General features: G+C 40.6%; 1 protein-coding gene across 2 annotated transcripts in view; it reads right to left on the bottom strand.

Annotated features, from left to right (window-relative positions):
- The window catches only part of ELOVL2 (ELOVL fatty acid elongase 2), a 208,191-nt gene that overhangs the window by 38,324 nt on the left and 146,851 nt on the right, over window positions 1-23,016 (bottom strand). For both annotated transcript variants that reach the window (XM_073678770.1, XM_073678769.1), the window contains exons 2-3: window positions 5,715-5,778; window positions 4,298-4,485 (exon numbers count right to left, since the gene is read on the bottom strand). In XM_073678770.1, the coding sequence (XP_073534871.1) occupies window positions 4,298-4,462 (165 nt within the window). In that variant the 5' untranslated portion in view covers window positions 4,463-4,485; window positions 5,715-5,778. The remainder of the gene's footprint in view (window positions 1-4,297; window positions 4,486-5,714; window positions 5,779-23,016) is intronic.

Below are 23,016 nucleotides of genomic sequence, written 5' to 3' on the forward strand. Positions count from 1 at the left end.
ATGAGGCGGTGTCTACAGTACAACCCACAGAAGTTGCTCAGGTAGTTCAGCTCATCCAGGATGGCACATCAATGCAAGCTGTGGCAAGAAGGGTAGCTGTGTCTGTCAGTGTCCAGAGCATGGAGCAGATGCAAGGAGACAGGCCAGTACACCAGGAGACGTGGAGGGGAGCGTAGGAGGGCAACAACCCAGCAGCAGGACCGCTACCACCTCCTTTGTGCAAGGAGCAGAGGCAGGCCACTAACATCCATGTGTCTGCTCAAACTGTCTTAAACATGAGGGTGGAATGAGGGTCCGACGTCCACAAGTGGGTGTCGTGCTTACAGTCCAACACCATGCAGGGCGATTGGCATTTGCCAGAGAACACCAAGATTGGCAGATTCGACATTGGGGTCCTGTGCTCTTCACGGATGAGAGCAGGTTCACACTGAGCACATGTGACAGAGTCTGGAGACGATGTGGAGAACGTTCTGCTGCCTGCAACATCCTCCAGCATGACCACTTTGGCAGTGGGTCAGTAATGGTGTGGGGAGGCATTTCTTTGGCGGGCTGCACAGCCCTCCATGTGCTCGCCAGAGGTAGCCTGACTGCCATTAGGTACCGAGATGAGATCCTCAGACCCATTGTGAAACCATATGCAGGTGCAGTGGGGCCCTGGGTTCCTTCTGATGCATGACAATGCTAAGCCTCAAGCAAGAATAGAAGGAAAGGCAGCACTCACCCAGTCTTCTTTAAAACGTTCCTTTATTTTTCTGTGCGAAGCATTTCAGCGTGCAGCATTGGACTGAGACCCCGAAGGGTATGCGGGGGAGAGGAAAAAAGGGACAACGGCCGTTTCGCTGCCTTCCGGCGCTTCAACGGGTCTTTGGACCCTTCTACAGACCATGAGGGACGGCCTCCGCCTTATGCTAGCAGATACTAATATTGAGGAATGGGTGATTTTCCCCTTCTATAGCTGCAGAGTGTGCCATGGATTCTCTCCTTTCTACACTAATGCACAGCCTGTGTGATTTCTCCTCTCAACTCCTTTAACATGTGTATGCTTTTCTCCCTACCTATATAGGGTGGGCCATTTATATGAATACACCTAATTTAAATGGGAATGGTTGGTGATATCAACTTCCTGTTTGTGGCACATTAGTATATGGGAGGGGGAAAACTTTTCCAGATGGGTATACGCTGATACAATGCAGTCTTTGTGATCTGCCCTCCCTGAAGATGTGAATGCTTTTTCTCCTCTCTACAGACTCTGATTTCCTGTGTACAATATTCCTCCTCCTGCTGGTATCTCTAACACTAAATGGAGAGCGGAGAGAGCAGACACAGCCAGGAAGAGTGTTCAGTAGGAAATGCACAAATTAGATAACAAAAGGTTTTTAAGATGATTTAGAAAGTTACTGACTTTGCATTTAGAAAGGAAATGAACAATACAAAATGCTAAAATATTGTTAGGCTATAGGTCATGTAAGACTCAAAAATATTATTCTGGTCTTCCACAACAAAGAACATATGATGCACTTTTTAGAATATCTAATACCCTCTTCAGCCATCTCGTTGTCCCTCCCTGAAAGTCCTTTTCTCACTGCAACGGCACCTTGAGTATCTGACATATATGTACATTTTCTCTTCAGCTTGAGTCCTTCCCTCGGAGCCACCTAGGTCCAGCTGCCTAATATGTCTATTAATTCTAAGTGTTGGAGCATGGCTGGTCTCTCGAATGCCTCATTAAAATATAATATACCATTTCCGTAAAAGGCTACATGACAGAATTTGTTATTGCTGGATGCTGGTTTCTTTTCATAATTCTGGGAATACTCCTTTTTTTAAGTTATTCCTTATGTTTTGACTGGAGCCCCGCTATCTCAGTCCTCTGAAAGGAAATCTGCAGAGCATCGTCTTGAGTGGAGCAGAGACCCCCCAGTGTATGCCCGACCCCCTTTCCATTCATTTACTATGGGACTGCTGAAATTAGCAAAGTGCTGTGCTTGACTTTCTCCAACAGTCTCATTGACAATGGATAGAGCGGAGGTCAAGCATGCACACCTTGGGGTTCTGCAGAGTCCTAGTCTCAGGATTGGGGGTGCCAGTGGTCAGATTTCCAGCTGTCAATGAGTTATCCCCTTTGAATAGGGGATATTGAAATACCCCTTAAAGTCTCCTTGTACTGATTTTTCACAACAGTTTTGGAAATCCAGCCTTGGTATCCATTTTTAACCACTGTATAAATAGCGTAAAGAATGTACATTCATGCTTGTAAAAAGTGATGTCATGGAATCCTTTTAATAGCTAAAATGGTTGAAAAATACTCTCTAGTAGCGCTACTTCATCTATGTATTTGTTCTAAAACTGAAGCTTAATCTTGGCACCACTGACCCTGGACAAGTCGCACCGCACCGAATCACGGATAAACACCTACCCATTAAAGTCTATGGTGCTGTTCACATAGCTGAGGTTTTTTGTAGACCCTGTGTTTGCAAAAAATCACAGAAACATGTCTGTTTTTGATCTGAGTCACAGATGAAAATTACCCATAAAAGTCTATGGGTCTGTGAAAATGACTGACAGCACACGGATGTCATCAGAATGCAATCCATGCTCTGTCCTAATTTAACACTGCAATGCATATGAGAAACTTTGCAAAAAAAAAATGTTGTTGAAAATTACTGATGAAACATCGATGGTAAAAATGAAAATCCTGGCCATACACTGATTAAAATCTGATCCAGCACACTGATGAAAAATCACTCCATTTTTCTTTTATGTGAACAAAAATGGATGTCCGAATGAAGCTTAGAGTTTATTCTTAATTTTTTTACATCATATTACTACATAGCACCTGGTGTGAAGACTACACTTCACAGAACTCAGAGCGACAAAGCTGTTGTTTTTTTGTGTATGTATATATATATATATATATATATATATATATATATATATATATATATATATATATATATATATATATACTGTATAATGTCCAGCTGTGATGCTGGAAGATTTATTTCAGCTCTGAAGTCTGCAGAATCATAAATCATTGTAATAAAATGCAGGCTCTAACTCAGAATCAGAGTAAGTAATACCATGCACTTATAATTATTTTTTAAAAGGGGTCATTTCTAAAAATTAAGGGGGTTGTCAGTTATATAACATAAATCTTTTTCAGTCATGCATCTTGAAGGTAACCTGTCATGTGAATAAACGCTATTAAATATTGGACTTAGCTACAGGTAAATAAAATTCTGAAGCGGCCCAGAGAACTGAAAGTCCAGCTGCTGGGAGGAAATGAACTTCATTCGCCCTGGCACTAACTGACAGCCGGCTCTACAGTACGTCAGTGCCGGAGCGTGGTTACAGCAGCTGCTCACTATGTACTGAGCGGTGACTGAAGCCGCGCCACCATGACTGAATAATTTCCGAACCCGACATTTAATGCACGACTTGAAAACGTTAAAGCCGCACACAAAAGCCGATACAAAAATAAACCGAAAAGATAAATTATTAGTTATTAACGAGGTACGTGATGTCTGTTGTGGTGACTTTGAGGGCGCGTCCACATCGGATGGAAACTGAGCTTAAATAATGAAATGAAAACCCATCTCTTCAAGAATGCTCACAACCTGCAATGACCCCGGTGCCTCCTCACCACCACCGGAGCTACTGCAACCCCCCAACCTACTGTCTCCTTCCCCGTTCCTGTAGAATGTAAGCCCGCAAGGGCAGGGTCCTCTTCCCTCTGTACCAGTCTATCATTGTTAGTTTGTTTACTGTAAGTGATATCTGTATTTGGTATGTAACCCCTCCTTATGTACAGCACCATGGAATCAATGGCGCTATATAAATGAATAATAATAATATGACTGAAAGCTAAAGGCTGCCGGAAGGAATAATGTTAATCTCCTCCCGGTAGCTGAGCTTTAAGTGTTGGCACTGGGCAGAATGCTGTTAATTTGTAGATTAACCCCATATCTGCAGGTTATTAGCTTTTTTTCACATGACAGGTTCCCTTTAAAATAAAAAAAAATGGTGGCATGCTCACCTATCAGGATCTCTTTGGATCCAGCACAGGCCACCCTGGAAGTCTAGTCAGAGGATCACTGCAACTTGCGATTGGCTGCAGAGGTCACGTGACTAGAAGATCACGTCATCAGAGAAACCTCTTATGATTCAATTGCTGTAAAAAATTTGCACAATCACATTTTCAATTCTTACTTTTACTGTTTAAAGTCTACCAACTACATTCATTCATCCAATAAAGAAAGTGACATAAAAACACACAAAAGACATGTTAGCCACTTACCTCTACTAACATGTACATGGAAAGCAAAGTGACTGCAAAATTGTAAACAATTAAGTGACCCCTGAGAGAGAAAGCTGGTCTGTTCTTCATATATTTGGTCCCCAACCATATAGAAATTATGTAGAGTATAGTCAAAGAAAGGGTGGGAAGGCAGGAGTCCAGCATGAACCATCCTCTAACCCTCGGATCTGAAAAAAGGCAGAAAATGGAGAGAACGGTAATATACAGACAGATTATTATAGGCCAGATGCCACAATAGCCACAATACAATTGTGAACATCATTAAAAGGTGATTCATACCAAAAAGTAATGTAGAGATAGGGGGGGTATTTTTCTTGCTGAAATACTAAAAACATCTGTAAACTGAATATTCTGACCTAAGTAAGGTCGTCATATTGTAGTGACTGGTCTGCTCCAATAAAAAAACAAACGGACTTTAAAAAAATATATTGTGCATTCGACTAATGGAAGCAACCAAATAATAAGGGTATGCAATTATATGTTCATAGTGAAAGGAGAGCTATCAAGTAACATTCCAGAATAAACGGTTATATGTATGTACATGAAGATTAACACTATTTCTGGCCCTTATGCCAGTGATCACAGGATACTGACAAGGCCGCTGGACAAGGGTCCTGTGAATAGATTTTATTATCTCTAGAAGTTTGTCACTTCATGAAAGGTGTCACACTGACAATATTAATTCATCTAATTAATCTGGAATATATTTTTTAATCTGCATTGTAATGTATTGCACTTACACTAGCCAGGTATATTTACAGTTGATTGGTGACAAATTGTCATTAATTTATGGCTTTATGACTGGTTTACAGCTAAAAGAGGTGATGCATGGCCAAGGCATTCATAAAGCATTAAAGAGGGGATGTGTGTGCCATGCACTGCACCTTCAGACCAGCACTAGGCTTAACACAGTGTTCCAGCTTTGAATAGTCTTCCTGTGACAAGGTATCCTCCAGAAGGAAGAAAAACTGTCTTACTCGTGCCATGTATTGGCAGTAGCTACCATGTAAGTTGAGGGCTATAAGAGCCTTAACACATATTTAGCAATCTTAGCCAAGTTAGAGTCTCTGTAAAACAGAAGAGAAATCCATCTATAGCCAGCTGTTTCAGGTTATTGCCCCTCATCAGTACAGAGCACGGTGCTAGAACCAAACAGTTTTACTTCATTCTGGAGAAGAGAGAATTTGCATATTTTTCCCCAAGCAGCATTGTCTGTAAGACTCCAAACTCACTGGATCCGCACAAATTTCACATTTACGTCAATTAGTATTACCATCCAGAAAAAAAAGATACAGCTAGATAATAAAACATACAATATTTTAAAATATAGACATGCCGCATTTTTTCAATAATTTCCACATTTCTTTAAACGTGAAGTTCTATTCAATTTACTTACCTCTTGGACCAAACAAATAATCCACAAAAGCATTTACTTCTCGGTCTAGTGTCTGTATGTGATCCTACAAGAAAACCATTAAAATATTTATTCTATTTGTGTATATATCATCTTACGTTTTCTAGACGAAAATATTCAAAACGTAATAAAAACGCCAATATTAATTTTTAAACAAAATGGTAAAAGAAACTTATATAAATGAAAGGAAAACAAATGTCTAAGATTAGTTAGTAAATTAATTGTGGAATTTTCATATTGAATAGAAAACTCTTTTTTTAGGGTAAACAGATAATTATCATTATATTAAAATTGATAATTGCCATAGCAATTTGAATACTTAGTACTACTACAGGTTCATCTCATTAAATTAAAATATCATCTAAAAGTTAATTTATTTCAGTTCTTCAATACAAAAAGTGAAACTCACATATTATATAGAGTCATTACAAACAGAGGGATCTATTTCAAGTGTTTATTTCTGTTAATGTTGATGATTATGGCTTACAGCCAATGAAAACACAAAAGTCATTATCTCAGTAAATTAGAATACTTTATAACAACAGCTTGAAAAATGTTTTTAAAATCCGAAATGTTGGCCTACTGAAATGTATGTTCAGTAAATGCCCTCAATACTTGGTCGGGGCTCCTTTTACATCAATTACTGCATCAATGTGGCGTGGCCTGGAGGTGATCAGCCTGTGGCACTGCTGAGGTGTTATGGAAGCCCAGGTTGATTTGATAGCAGCCTTCAGCTCGTCTGCATTGTTGGGTCTGGGGTCTCTCATCTTCCTTTTGACAATGCCTCATAGATTCTCTATGGGGTTAAGGTCAGGTGAGTTTTCTGGCCAATCAAGTACAGTGATACTGTTGTTTTTAAACCAGGTATTGGTACTTTTGGCAGTGTGGACAGGGGCCAAGTCCTGATGGAGAATGAACTTTCCATCTCCAAAAAGCTTGTCGGCAGAGGGAAGCATGAAGTGCTCTAAAATGTCCTGGTAGACGGCTGCGCTGACTTTGGTCTTGATAAAACACAGTGGACCTACACCAGCAGATGACATGGCTCCCCAAACCATCGCTGATTGTGGAAACTTCACACTACACCTCAAGCAGATTGGATTGTGTGCCTCTCCAGGCTTCGTCCAGATTCTGCGACCTTGATTTCCAAATGAAAATTGGAACTTCCCCATGATTGTGGCGCCTACTGAAACAGACTAAAGGACCTTTTTAAATGCTTAAGAAGCCTTTGCAGATGTTTTTTGTTAATTATTTTAATTTACTGAGATAATGACCTTTGTGTTTTCATTGGCTATAAGCCACAATCATTAACAGAAATAAACACTTGAAATAGATCACTCTGTAATGACTCTGTATAATATATGAGTTTCACTTTTTGTATTGAAGAACTGAAATAAATTAACTGTTTGATGATATTCTAATTTAGTGAGATGCACCTGTATCTTATGGGGATCTCCAAGGTAATATAAATAGTCATAGAAGACCTGAAGATATGCTCTAACTTAAAATGAGCCATTATGCTCACTATTAATGGAATAAGGGGTTTCTTTGTCATTGTAGTGACCTTGTATTAGTGACAGTGATGAGATGCCTACATAACTTTCATGCAGGGTAAAGCAGTGAGATAATGCCTGTTCCTCATTGAATATTCCTCTTAGGAATGCCAGGGCACTTCAGACATCTTGTATGCTTTAGGATCTAACACAGGCTTGGACTGGCCCAAAGGTGATCAGGTGAATCTCCTGGTGGGCCCTCCACCCCACAATATGAGCACTGGTAAGCACAATACATTTGATTCACTATGTACAGACAAAGGCAGCATTTTAGCATTCATTAAACAAACTACTGTTTATTTACATAAAAGCATAGGTACATTTGTGGCTGAAGGTAATATAATATTTGCATGTAGCTGAACAGTAGGCCCCCAAAGTCAATGTTAATGGTGGGCCCTTGGCTCCCCAGTCCTACACATATCTAGCCTGGAAAATTGTATTCTAGTTTGAAGAAAAAGCAAACCATCTCATAACATAAATTGTGCACTATATGTCTGTGATAAGTAGATAATTACCCTCATTCCTGGGACACAAAGGATTATAATAAAGTTGATAATTTCAGACTAATTAACCTTGCAGTATAAAATAAGAGCCTCCCAAGGATCAAGTACACACGGTACATTGCACTTTCTAATTAGGTCATTTTAGTCTAGTTCTGTGACCTAAACCTTCTACTAGGTTATCAGGAAAGAGATAAGAAAATGTTATTGCTACACTGCACCATTATTATGCTATTACAGCATAACATACTAGAAAGTTGCATTTTTTTTTACAAAATGATAGAAAAATTGCTGAGTTTGTCCATCTTTGGACTGAGAACATATGGTAAAAGAGGGATATATTCCTCATGAAGTTATACAGTGGGGAAAAAAAGTATTTAGTCAGCCACCAATTGTGCAAGTTCTCCCACTTAAAAAGATGAAAGCAGCCTGTAATTGACATCATAGGTAGACCTCAACTATGAGAGACAAAATGAGAAAACAAATCCTGAAAATCACATTGTCTGATTTGGAAATAATTTTTTTTCAAATTTTGGTGGAAAATAAGTATTTGGTCAATTACAAAAGTTCATCCCAATACTTTGTTATATATCCTTTGTTGGCAAAGACAGAGGACAAACGTTTTCTGTAAGTCTTCACAAGGTTGGCACACACAGTTGCTGGTATGTTGGCCCATTCCTCATGCAGATCTCCTCTAGAGCAGTGATGTTTTGGGGCTGTCACTGGGCAACATGGACTTTCAACTCCCTCCAAAGGTTTTCTATAGGGTTTAGATCTGGAGACTGGTTAGGCCACTCCAGGACCTTGAAATGCTTCTTACGAAGCCACTCCTTTGCTGCCCTGGCGGCGGTGTGCTTGGGATCATTGTCATGCTGAAAGACCCAGCCACGTTTCATCTTCAATGCCCTTGCTGATGTAAGGAGGTTTGCACTCAAAATGTCACGATACATGGCCCCATTCATTCTTTCATGTACACGGATCAGTCATCCTGGTCCCTTGGCAGAGAAACAGCCCAAAAGCATGATGTTGCCACCCCCATGCTTCTCAGTAGGTATGGTGTTCTTTGGATGCAAGTCAGCATTCTTTCTCCTCCAAACATGACGAGTTGTGTTTCTACCAAACCGTTCTACTTTGGTTTCATCTGACCATATGACATTCTCCCAATACTCTTCTGGATCATCCAAATGCTCTCTAGCAAACTTCAGATGGGCCCGTACAAATAATGGCTTAAGCAGGGGTTCACATCTGGCACTGCAGGATCTGAATCCCTGACAGCGTAGTGTGTTACTGATGGTAGCCTGTGTAACGTTGGTCTCAGCTCTCTGCAGGTCATTCACTAGGTCCCCCCGTGTGTTTCTGGGATTATTGCTCACTGTTCTTGAGATCATTTTAACCCCACAGGGTGAGATCTTGTATGGAGCCCCAGATCGAGGGAGATTATCAGTGGTCTTGTATGTCTTCCATTTTCTAATTATTGCTCCCACAATTGATTTCTTCACACCAAGCTGCTTGCCTATTGCAGATTCAGTCTTCCCAGCCTGGTGCAGGGCTACAATTTTGTTTCTGGTATCCTTCGACAACTCTTTGGTCTTCACCATAGTGGAGTTTGGCGTGTGACTGTTTGAGGTTGTGGATATGTGTCTTTTATACTGATAACAAGTTCAAACAGGTGCCAGTACTACAGGTAATGAGTGGAGGACAGAGCCTCTTAAAGAAGAAGTTACAGGTCTGTGAGAGCCAGAAATCTTGCTTGTTTGTAATTGACCAAATACTTATTTTCCACCAAAATTTGAAAACAATTTCTTTCCAAATCAAACAATGTGATTTTCAGGATTTGTTTTCTCATTTTGTCTCTCATAGTTGAGGTCTACCTATGATGTCAATTACAGGCCTCTTTCATCTTTTTAAGTGGGAGAACTTGCACAATTGGTGGCTGACTAAATACTTTTTTTCCCCACTGTATGTAGGATCATCTTCTAACTACATACACATGTCGCAGTGCAGGGGTGTGCAACATTTTGTGATCTGAGGGTCACAATGTCAAACTTTACAGCTCCCAAAAGCCATAGCAAAAATGGTATTCCTATCTGAGATACTTAGTCAGCATTCAGATATCCATTTTTTTATTTTGTAGGGAAAAAAATTCAGTTCATCAGAGTTTGGTCAATGTCAGTCAGCCTTTACCATCAGTGATTTTCTTATATGCAACCCCCCCCCCCCCCCGACCAAATTGCAAATTTCCTACAAATTACAATGTTAAAAAGAAACAACACACAGACTCCACATGGATGGTATGTGCTTGCTGTTCTTTAATTTCATAGTTTCATGGTGATTGTCACAGACCCATAGACTTACATGGGTAATTTAGATCAGTGAGTTGCATCAAAATTCGACGTTTCTCTGTTATTTTTGTGCAGACAAATGGTCTGCAAAAAAGTACATGGATACATCATGTACACATTATGGTCAGTGGTGCAGTTTACATGAAAAACATGGAAAAAACACTTAGAGCTTGTTCAAGTGTTGAGTATTTGCAATGTTTTTTTCCATGCATTTTTTGTTTACAATGTAGCGCCCCGAGGGTTCGGTCGCTACAGAGGTATTGCATCTCAACCAGATGTGCAATATCTCACTTCCAGGTAAGGATGGAGTGTGGATCAGGACCCCGACACCTGCATGCATTACACCACATTTCCGGGGGAAAGGGCGACCGATATGCTCCAAGTAGAGCACGACAGTCCCTGTCCCTGGCTGGAGTGGGGGGTGGGAAGGGGGGACCCTGTAGTGCATAGGAGGGAGAGGGCAGTTCCTGGGTGCACTTAGAGAGAGGTATAAAAGGTGGGCACCATCTTAGTTCTGTGTTCAGTTTGAGAGAAGAAGTGACAGAGTAAGGGCCTCTGCAAGGCACAAAATACGCAGCAAAAAAAAAACCAAGATGTGTGAACAGAGAATTTCGGTTTCTCATAGACTTTGCTGGTACTGCAAAACGCAACTGAAAATTTGCATAAAAATTTGCATCAAAAAACACTGAAAAACCCAACATGTGTGAACCTCCAGTCCTCAAGGCCCACCAACAGGTCATGTTTTCAGGATTTCCTTAGTATTGATGGAATTATTGCCTGAGCAGGTGATGGAATTATCACATGTGTAATACTAAGGAAATCCTGAAAACATGACCTGTTGGTGGGCCGTGAGGACAGGGGTTGGGGAACCCTGGCCTAAGGGAAAAGAGAATGCCTAAATGAGGCCTTAGAGATGTATCAAAAGTCTCCTAGTGCAGGGTATGAGGGCAATGCACTGAACAAGGTTCACCAATGAAAAAATAAAAAATGCCAGTATTTCTCCTTTAAAATCGAAGTTATATAGCAACTCGGTGTGACCCATCGCTGTGCCAGACACAAGTTGCCCCAAGGAAGTGTTAAAGGGCCCGATGTCCTGATATAAATGTCTCACACTGGTAACACCCATTTTAATTTAAAATATTCTCTGGAGGCAGATTCTCAGGGAGATCTATGTCCAGCCCATAGATCCTAACAGCTCATTTACATATTAAGAAAAACGAGGATTTCTCTGGAATAAGACATCAGATCACAGATATCAAGGTATCATTTTAGTCTTCTTATGAACTACATACAGACGGCTTAGGAGGGTTGATCCTACTGACAGATTCCCTTTAACTACAATTCTCTGCCATAATAATGCAATCTACACAGTGACCCTAGTTGTTCTACCCATCATACCAGTATGGGGCACAGAATACACCCCCAATAATGATAGCCACAAGGTGCCCGCTTTTGCAACCATCAATACACTCCCCCAGCTCTGCACAAAAATGGAGCCATAATATGCTAGGGAGCATAGGCCATAAATTTAGGAGTCAATTTTGTGCTTTCAATAAAGTAATTCCAGCTCCAGTCTTAAGTAGGGGAAAGGTTCCATATTAAAGTGCTGGTCCCAAAGTTCCCTATTATCTTACAATCCTATAAATAAGAGAATTTGCAAGTAAAATTCTGTCCAACCTTCTGACTGTGAATGCAGCTGGACTCAATAAAGTAACTACTTGATTTCAACCTCAGGTCTGTTTAAGACAGTGTTTTCTTTAAGCTAATGTGGTTCTGTGTAAATTATACATGCATCATATTAATTACAGATATAACTTTAGATTCTTAATATCTCGCATCACAAAATGATCTACTGATGGAGGTCTAATGGATTTACTTATTGTAATTACACTAATTACCTGATATAAGAAATGATGTGTAATCATCATTCATTCGATTACTTATTTCTGGTGGAAAAGAAACCGCTGCAAGGTCTCTAGAGTTGATAGGTCAAAGGAAGGAGATCTATAGATGCTAGCCTATCATTTTCAAAGTATTATTATTTATTACTATAGCGTCATTTATTCCATGGCGCTTTACATGTGAAAAGGGGGGTATACATAATAGAAACAAGTACAATAATCTTAGACAATAGAAGTCACTGATTCGTACAGGAGAGTGGACCCTGCCCGCGCGGGCTCACAGTCTACAAGTGATGGGTGAGGATACAGGATTGTTCAGAAACAGTAAAAGTTATGTAAAGTTTTTTTGTTGTGGAACTTATTAGTAAACTTTAATACTGAAAACTTTACAGATGGCTAAATTAAAATCCCTACTGTTGTCCCAGAAGTTTTTATTTTTAAAATGTTTGCCAAGAAATATCTATTTTTATAAGCCATTATAGTCTGGTAAATATAGGAATTAAAGCCAACAGATATCGCCTTCTTGATTAGTAAAGGGCCTTTCTCTTTTTGCTTTTTTTCCATTATGGTGTATTGTTTTCCTAAATATTTTTTTGGGCAGCACACATGACTGTTTTAATATGATACCATATATTTTTTTTGTTAATAAGTAGTTGAAGATGGACATTTTAGGTTGATCGCGCTGCTGGGAGAAAGGAGTACTACAACGCTGTGGTTGTACTACAAGTAGATTTAGTAACGCGTTTCAGGTTCATGTCCAATCTTTTCTTAAAATTGAACTACATGTCACACCTCAAGTGCTTAATTTCTACTGTGACCTGCAGATAGCTCGACAGATCATGCTACAGGTTATCTCCAGGTCACAGTAGTGTAGTGTCCTAATGCACTTGCTCACAAGTCCTACATTTTAGGACAGGTTAATGCCTATGTACAATACGGTGACCATTTTGAAGTAGTATAGTTATTACCTCTGTACAGTAGAAAAATGAACTTGACTTACTAATTAAAGGTATTTAATAATTTATTCAGTGTTCAGCATAAATGATTGTACCTCCTTTTGAAAAGTAAGATTGTAATCAATATCTCACTGAACACGGGAACAGTGTCCAAAATTTTGACAAGACTGAGTTTCATAGAACATTTTTAATCTTTAATATGAAAGTAAGGTTAATAATCTAAAATCTTCAGCGTTACTCAAATTAGTTGATACACATCAAAAAGTACTACATCTAGCATTTTGTATGATCGCCATGATTTTTAAGGACCACGCTAAGTCTTCTAGGCATGGAAAGAACATGTTGGTGACATTGAAACATCTATGTTGTTCCATTCTTCAAGAAAGACCTATTTTCGAGACTGGATGCTGGATGGAGATTGATGCTCTAGTTGCTTCTTCAGAATTCTCCATAGGTGTTCAATTGGGTTTAGATCAGGAGACATACTTGGCCACTGAATCACTTTCACTCTGTTCTTCTTCAGAGATGCAACAGTGGCCTTAGATGTGTGTTTTGAATCATTGCCATGTTGGAAAGGTGCATGTCTACCAAGGACAAAGAAGATGGCAGGATGCCCTTTCAATATAGTGCAGTACATCTGTGAATTCATTATACCCTCAATGAAATGTAGCTCTCTGATATGAGCATCTCCACATAAGGACACTGCCACCACCATGTTTCACTGTGTAGGCACCATGCATTTTTGTTTGCATTCTTCAGCTTTGCAACATGATACATTTTTGAAACCACCAGTCCCAAAAATATTTATCTTATTTTATCTTGGTCTCATCACTCATCACTCCAGAGTATAGTCCCAGTAGTCTTCATACTTTTCAGCATGGGCCCTGGCAAATTGTAAACCAGCTTTCTTGTGCATGGGCTTTTCCTTCGTGGATGACACCAATGCATGCCATTCGTCTATAGTGCACGCTGTATTGTGTGACTTTCTACTTCTTTAGCTAACTGCAATGAACTTGCATGTCGATTTTACCCTTCTCATCAGAAGATGCTCCTGTTTAGGTGTTAACTTTTGTGGTTGGCTTGGTGAGAAGGTTGGAGTTCCATCTTCGTTGAATCTTTGTATCACTTTTGCTACATTATTCTGGCTAATAAATAAATCTTTGCTAATCATCTTCTAGCCTTCACCTTGTGTAATTATTTTCTTCCTCAGGTCTTGTGACATTTCTCTTCCATGTGGTGCAATTGCTGACAGCATGAAATGGGAAGGGGTTTTCTTTGAAAAGTCACGCCCTTTCATAGTCAATTATCTTCTGGACACTTGTTTAATGAATAATTAGACTTACCTGTGGTTGAATTCTTGTTCATTAGAACTAAACTTTAGCTTTACTCCTAATACTTTCATTGGGGTGTAAAATTACTTTTTAGGGTATGCAAAATAACAAATCTTGAATGCAATCAATGACTCACATTTGTGGGAATATTTTGGAGTATGGTATCCCATAGAAAATGTTGATTCTGAAAGGTAACTAAAAATTTTCACTAAAGTTATTTTTTTACAAAACTGTTGGGGTGTACTTATTTTTGTTGAGCACTGTAAAATAACATTTTCTCAATTTTTTTTCTATTCCCTGAGAACCCCTTTAAAAATAGATTAAGGAGCATTTGGATAAGCAACAACTTACAAATGGATAAAAGACATTTTTACAAACACATTACATTACCATTATATGCGGCCTTGCAGTTCTTGAACCTCTAAATGCAGAACAGTTCTGCTTAAAAGACAGATCAATGCAATCCATTTATAAGTAATCCTTCTCAACTCTTTTTTTGTTTTATCCCAGTGCTCAAAGCTTCGCACAGAGCTCAATTTAAGATTAGGCAGCTTTAAACATGTTTCTGCTACATCTGTTTTGCACTATTAGTAGAAATAAAATTAAAGAGGACCTGCCAACAGCCCATAAGTGGATAGTTGTTGCTCTTATTTTATTCCTGCTGCTCCCTTGTCTAATCCCATTTATTTATTTATTTTAATTATTTTTTAAACCTACCATAAAGTTCTAGAGATAATGGCCTTTTTATTTAGTGCAAGTTTTTATAGTCTTTACCAAAGGGGCGCTGCTCACATGATTCTCTTATTAAGACTTAAGACTTATTACCTTGTGAGCACCACCCCCTTAGTAAAACCATAAATATTACCGCTAAATAAAATGGCCCATATCTCTGAAACTGTACAGCGGATTTAAGAAAAAATAAAGGAATACTCAGGAAAGCAAAGGGAATAAAACAAAGAGTGAAAACTGGCCACTTTTCACCTAGTGATAGGTTTTCTTCAAATTACAATATATACTCTTTTTTTTTTTAGGATTTAGCATTCCAGTGAATCACTAACCTAATATTGGTTGTATACCGACAGTTTTTTTTTAGAACTTCTTCACATTTACGTTGCATAGAGTCAACCAACTTCTGGCACCCGTCAACTGTTATTCCAGCCCAGGATGCTTTGACTACATCCCACAATTTTTTGGCAGTTGTTGGCTTTGCCTCAGAAACGGCATTTTTTATGTCACCCCACAAGTGTTCTATCGGATTAAGGTCCGGGGATTGGGCTGGCCACTCACTCCATAACCTCAATTTTGTTGAACTGGAACCAAGATTTTGCTTGTTTACTGGTGGATTTAGGGTCGTTGTCTTGTTGAAACACCCATTTCAAGGGCATATCCTCTTCAGCGTAAGGCAACATGACCTCTTCAAGTATTTTAATATATGCAAACTGGTCCATGATCCCTGGTATGGGGTAAATAGGTCCGGTATCGTAGTAAGAGAAACATGCCCATATCATGATGCTTGCACCACCATGCTTCACTGTCTTCGGAGTGTACTGTGGCTTGAATGCAGAGTTTGGGGGTCGTCTGACGAACGGTCTGTGGCCCTTAGACCAAAAAAGAACAATTTTACTTTCATCAGTCCACAAAATGTTTCTCCATTTCTCTTTAGGACGGTTGATGTGTTCTTTGGCAAATTGTATCCACTTCAGTACATGTCTTTTTTTTTTAACAGTGGGACTTTGCGGGGACTTCTTGCTAAGAGATTAGCTTCACACAGGCGTCTTCTAACTGTCACAGTACTTGCAGGTAACTTGAGACTGTCTTTGATCATCCTAGAGCTGATCATTGGTTGAGCCTTTGACATTGTGGCTATTCTTTGATCCATTAGAATGGTAACCTTCCATTTTCTTCCACGTCTTTTTGGTTTTGCTTTCCATTTTAAAGCAGTGGAGCTTATTTTATCTGAACAGCCTATTATTTTCTGCACTTGTTTATAAGTTTTACCCTCTCAAATCAACTTTTTAATCAAAGTACGCTGTTCTGAACAGTGTCTCGAACGACCCATATTTCTCAGGCTTTCAAGGAGAAATGCATGTACAGGGTGTGCTGGCTTCACCCTTAAATAAGGGCCACCTGATTCACACCTATTTCTTCACAGAATGATTGACCTCAGTAATTGAACTCCACACTGCTATTACTTTGAACACACACCCTTTAAATTAATTATTCAAATACACAAACTCAAAAACATGCAGATCATGAATGTGGAATCTGTTAGTTTTCTTAGAATATACTGTACCAACTGGTAAATTGTTTGACAAGTGGTAATATCATGTATACCAAAAACAGTGATTAATCTGGTTAGTCATACTGGACTGCTATTATTTTGAACACTACAGTAAATGTCAAAATAGTGCCACTTAATGTTCACACATTGTAATACTGTGCTCACATAATCAAGGAATGGTCACAAGTTGTCAAACAATGCCTGATAATTGGCGCTTTCACTTCCGTTCCTACCATGACTGGATTCCGCATACTTTTCCCCAAAACAAAGCAGCCAATGTTAAGTTTCCTCTTGTTCCTGTGGTAAGAACTAAAGGTGCATTTATGTTAGACCTAGTTATCAGGTAACACTTGGGTGGTTTCGTTCCATTCAATCTCCAATGCACTGTACTTGGCTGTGTCCTATGGATAGGTGGTAGCTTGTTCTAACTGGAATACCCCTTTAACTGTTCTTGCCTTTCCAAAAGAGTTCATGCTGTCCTGTCAGTAATGTCCCCTTGACATTACTAGTTGAAAGCTCCTCCCTGTGTTCAAGACCTTATAAAATCCATTGAACCGAACATTCTGACCAGCAAGACAGCACAGAAAATCTGACACTATTCTACAAGATCCAGAACACTTGTGAGATTTGATAAGTAAAATAAATTATTTTGAACCTTTCATTAGGGGCAGTAGTGTCACAAATCCCCAGACTAACTACCAGTTACAAACTCTCCTGTGTAGACAAGTCAGTCCTCATGGTAGTTCTCATATCGGTCCCCTCCTTGCCAAGTGCCTATTCCTCTCTATGCCCCCCTCATGCAGTGATCTAGTAGCTTTTAGTAGCAAAGTTATATATACTATCAATATATGCTGTGTGTGCTGTGAGAAGACTGCAGTATATACTTATAGGATGCAGCGTCACATTCCTCCCCTGCCTCCAGCTTGTAAGAGCTGACAGAAAGAAACTTATCACCTGCAAAAGGCAGGAGAAAGGCTAAGGGTGCAACACTCAGATGCTACAATGTGAGGGGAGAGCAGGTTTCTGTATTTAGTGCATATATCAAAATATATTTTTGCAAATCTCAGTATGCATAATGTAATAAAATTAAAACAGAAAAAAATCTGCATATATATCAATTAGAATATTTGTCAAGTATGGTATTATGTTTACCATTTATCTTCCCTTAACTTTTACAGAAGCACATATTTTCTCATGCTGAATTGGTGAAAAGGGTGTTCTGAGATTCCAGGGTTTACTGAACTTGCAACATGATGACGTCATTAGATCTATAGAGAAGTGCTGTCAATAATGCAGTTTTATCTCTTGATTACTTAACAGCTCAAGCAGCAGGAAATTAAATATACCCTGAGGAAACCTTGGGACAGTATGACGCCAGGGTTTGGAGCAGCAATCCAGTTTCATAGTGTAACAAACTACAGTAAGGTTGCGTGCCCACGATGCGTTTTTCAAGCGTTTTTGCTGCGGAATTTGCGCAGCGTAAACGCTTGCAAAACGCTTGGAAATCCTTCCTCCATTGTCCCCAATGTCAATCCGCTCTATGCCCATGCTGCGGAATTTTCCGCAGCGTATTTTATGTGCAGAAAAATCCGCAGCATGTCCATTATTTGTGCGCTTACGCATGCGGAATTGCCTACTCAATGCAATTGAAAAACGAAAGGCAATTCCGAATGTCCAAAACGCTTCAAAAACGCGCGAAAAACGCGTGTTAAATTCCGCACACGTTTTTTCGGGCAAGGACATGCAGAAATGAAGTGGAAATTTTCAGCTTCATTTCTGCATCGTGGGCACATAGCCTAACTGAAAAAAGAGTTCTGCATGACAAACTGGTGAACACCTACTGCAAAGGAATGCACAGTATAATATAGTTGTAATGCAGCGGCTTGCTGCACTGCTAGAATGTCCAGGGGGTGTGCTCTAGCTGACCGTTTACCTCCCCCTCAGGTGACTGATCACGTGACTGTGACATCATCACAGGTCCTGAGTGCACAAAAGGATCTATAAACACTGGTAGTTTTGAAACAGGTAGAGAAAGAGGTGCCTGGTGAAGCCTGGAAGGCAGAGGCTGGATCCCCGGTGTTTGAGATACCAGTAGCCTTGGAGGGCGAGAGGCCTGGTCCCTGTGTGGGACTCCACTAGCCGGGAAGGTAGAGGCTGGATCCCCTGTGTTTGAGATACAAAATACAAAGACACAGAGGATATAGCCACATATGTAGGGGTTTTCATCAAGGACCAGTTGGTCAATGTAAATTACCCATAATAGCAGAAATTGTGTACTATATGGACTAAATATAAATGGCAGACCATTCGGTTAGACACACAACAACCAAGAGAATCACCGAATGTAGGGTCCAATTATCAACATGGCATATATTAAAAAACCTTTATTAAAGTATTGGTTACAGTGATAAAACAAGCACAAGAATGCCCGCATTCAGATAAATAAATCAAAATATTAGTACATCAGATGCAATAGTGCATAAAACAGTCTATGCAAAATATATAAGAAACCGAGACCGCCAACCCATGCATGGCGTTATGACATGTGGAATGGTATATTGTGCCCACCAGAAAAATTAAATACTAGAGTAATGGTATGCAATATTGTGTAAATCTAATGATACTATGCTGATGGGCACATAAACCAAGCAGACAATGATTGACAATGCTATGACACTAAACGACCACTACACTGCCCATAATGAGAAAAAAGATGCGAAACCACAAGTGTAAAGCCCCCTCATATGAAGGAGGGAAAAAATTGAAGTAATCAACATAATAGTGAAAGACTCATTATAGGAGCAGGGAAGATGACAGTATATACCTTCAGTCATGGTGGTCATTGATTCGCATCTTCAGCCATGGTGGTCATTGATACCTTTGGGCCTTCGGTTTTGGAAGAGATTTTGACTTCCTTTCTCCAGTGGCTACGCCTCTTGTGACTGTCCTTTTCCTATAGTTATACTTTAATTGGTGGTTGTCTATGTAAAAGGTCATGTATACATATTTATGTATTTTTTGTGTTTTGTATTGCTCTATATGTGCATTTGATCATGTATCATAAGGTTGAATGGCCGCATATACATATCATGGTACATCGCATGGTGTTTTCATTTTTGTTTCCATCATTCATTTTATCTAATTCATTCCATTCTTCTCTCCTTTTTTCACCATCACTACACAATCCTTTACAATACGCTATATAATTCCCACACTCCACATGGCAAGTTCACATACCATCTAATTTTTTACATAGTACACATCATTCCATTTTACCCCTTCACTTCAACTTCCACGCAATACACACTATCTACCAACACCCCTTTTCCTCTTCCTATTCTCCCCATCTCACTCTCCATAATATCTCATTTCACTCATTTCATTTAATTTTGTATGTTTTGTTACAATAGGTATTTTTGCACATGTATTGCATATTTCCACAATTTTCTTGATGCACCGTCTGTGCTCCGGATGTCTCGGGCTCTGTGTCTCTATGGGTCAGATGACTCGGGTCCCCGACGTCACCTGTGACATGACGCGGATGCCCGCGGTTTCCGGTCCCTCCTGACGGCGCATGCGCGATAATTCATTCTGACCATCCTGCATTGGTGAACATATACCGCCAGCGCGTCCATGAAGTTAGGCATCCACCCCTTCCGGCCTACATTCTGCCGGACTTCCGGTTTCACTTTTGGCGGTCAGCCACTTACCATCTACCTTAATTCGATTGGCTATTCACCTCTTTTTAACCTTTCCGGTTCTAAGGAACTCTACCCCCTGACGAATGACCTTGTGTCCGAAACGCGCGTCGGGGTGTGCTCTGCATTCAGTCTCAAGACCGCCTATCAGGTAATCTATACTGTCATCTTCCCTGCTCCTATAATGAGTCTTTCACTATTATGTTGATTACTTCAATTTTTTTCCCTCCTTCATATGAGGGGGCTTTACACTTGTGGTTTCGCATCTTTTTTCTCATTATGGGCGGTGCAGTGGTCGGTTAGCGTCATAGCATTGTCAATCATTGTCTGCTTGGTTTATGTGCCCATCAGCATAGTATCATTAGATTTACACAATATTGCATACCATTACCCTAGTATTTAATTTTTCTGGTGGGCACAATATACCATTCCACATGTCATAACGCCATGCATGGGTTGGCGGTCTCGGTTTCTTATATATTTTGCATAGACTGTTTTTATGCACTATTGCATCTGATGTACTAATATTTTGATTTATTTATCTGAATGCGGGCATTCTTGTGCTTGTTTTATCACTGTAACCAATACTTTAATAAAGGTTTTTTAATATATGTCATGTTGATAATTGGACCCTACGTTCGGTGATTCTCTTGGTTGTTGTTTGAGATACCAGTAGCCTTGGAAGGTACGTGGCCTGGAGGCCCCATCTGGGAAGCCTTAAAGCCACAGCTGTGGCAGAACGGAGCTGACTGAAACAGCTACGACCCGGCAAAGGTAAAAACGCTGCTTGATGTGGACATTGATATTGTTACCTTGCTGAAGGCTGTATCTGGAGCCAAGTGGGCATATCTGTCACTAGAAGGGCTCTGGGATATTATGTGCAACATGTCGGCGAGCCACTGAGATGGACTATGTTATGAGCGGTTTATGAGATGTAATAAACTGCTGGACTGTGAATTACCGGAAAAACGTTGCATGTGTGCTTTAATTGACCCGGTGAAGCGTGTGCCCACCAGCGTGATGAATAGCGCTACCTTACATGTGGTTGGAGAATGTGGGCAACTGCAGCCTGGTTGCTAGGGGTAACGGCACAGGACGACGATTGTGGATGCAAGCATCTTGCTGTGGCTCGGCGGGGTCACGAAGATTAAAGCATCTGGCTGTAACTCGGCGGGGTTACGAAAATTGTCGTCACACCCAAACCTGGTTTTGCTGTGGTTCGGCGGGGTCACGAAGATTAAAGCATCTGGCAGTAACTAGGCGGGGTTACGAAAATTGTGGTCACACTCAAACTTGGTTTGTTGTGGCTTGGTGGGGCCACGAAAATTTTCCGGGGAGAGCGGTGTGAAGTGTCTAGTGTGAACAGTGTACCGCGATGGCTATGAATGGAGCAGTATCCCCAGACGGAATGGAGAAGTGGTTAGATGATCGGCTGCAAACGCTCTTCAGCAAAATGGAGTTTTCTGAAGAAATGCAGGAGCAGATAAAGATGTCTGTGAAGGGAGCAGCAGATGAGACTGAGGCTGCTGAGCGGTTAAGGTACCTGTTAAAATTGCAGCAACAGGACATGGTGCAGGAACGGCAGGAGCTGTTGGCACCGTATAGAATGGCGGCAGTGGACCATTCTGTGAGTTCTCCGGGGGTACCAGTATTGTCCCAGAGTGCCCGGGGAGGTGGTAAGAGATGTTGTGAACTGGGTCCTTAGACGATTGCGTGCTTTGTTTTTTTTTAAACCCCTCTACAGGTGTGGATGTCCAAAAGGGGGCGGAGTCTCAAAAGGGGGCAGAGACTCAAAAGAGCGTGGAGTATAGGAAACCAAAATTGGTTACTGGTTGTGGGTTGGTACCGCCTAAAAATAAATGTGATCGTTGATAACGGAGTAGCTCCAGTAGAAGGGGTTGACGTCAAAGTGGGAGGTGACTTGTTGGTCCACAACACCATGGGGAGTGACACAGACCCCACAACTGATGGTGACACTACGAAAGTAGAAAGAGAGTTCAGTCAGGAGGAGCTAGACGAGGTGAGAAAGTCCCCCTCTCGTCGTCGACGGCGCAAGGGCCACAAAAAAGTTGCTCCTGTAGCCTTTGCTGAAAGCGCAAATAAAGAAAATGTAATGCTGTGTGCTTTCATTCCGAGTGTGGATCCTCCTTTAGAAGCAGAAGAGGAGGTGATGTTGCCAGTAGCAACCTCCGGTACAGTACTGAGACAGAAGGATCAGGATCCGACAGCCCTTAAAGAGGAGGCGGCAAGTCATGACCAAGAGCTGGAGCCTATCAGGCAGCAGTATAAGAGTGACGTGCAGCAACTAAGGAAAAACTTGGAGAACGTGTCCTCAAACCAGCTGAGCCTGGAGTCTGAAAGGCAGAAAATAAACCAGGTTGTGAGGAACTTACAGCGAGAACTGGAGGAAAGCAGCAAGGAAGTCACCAATTGGAAGGAAAAGTTCCAGAAAAATAAAGAGGAGGTTTTTCAGTTGGAGCTTGACAAAGTGGAGTTTGAAGATGAGCTGTGCGAGTTGAAAGATCGGTTCTCCCTGGTACACTTAGAGCTGATGCAGGTGAAGCAAAAGCTGGATGAGGGACTACACCAGAGGGATAGAGAGCTGTCTGCCTTAAAAGAGGCGCTGCAGGATGAAGTTTCTGGACGTGACCAAAACCTAGAACGACTGCGCGAACAGTTCAACAGGGAGCTGTGTGACTCCAAGAAGGAGTATGGTGAACTCATG

This window comes from Phyllobates terribilis, unplaced genomic scaffold (genome assembly GCF_046119375.1).
Source record: "Phyllobates terribilis strain yellow unplaced genomic scaffold, ASM4611937v1 Scaffold_4__5_contigs__length_816908805, whole genome shotgun sequence".
Classification (NCBI taxonomy): domain Eukaryota; kingdom Metazoa; phylum Chordata; class Amphibia; order Anura; family Dendrobatidae; genus Phyllobates; species Phyllobates terribilis.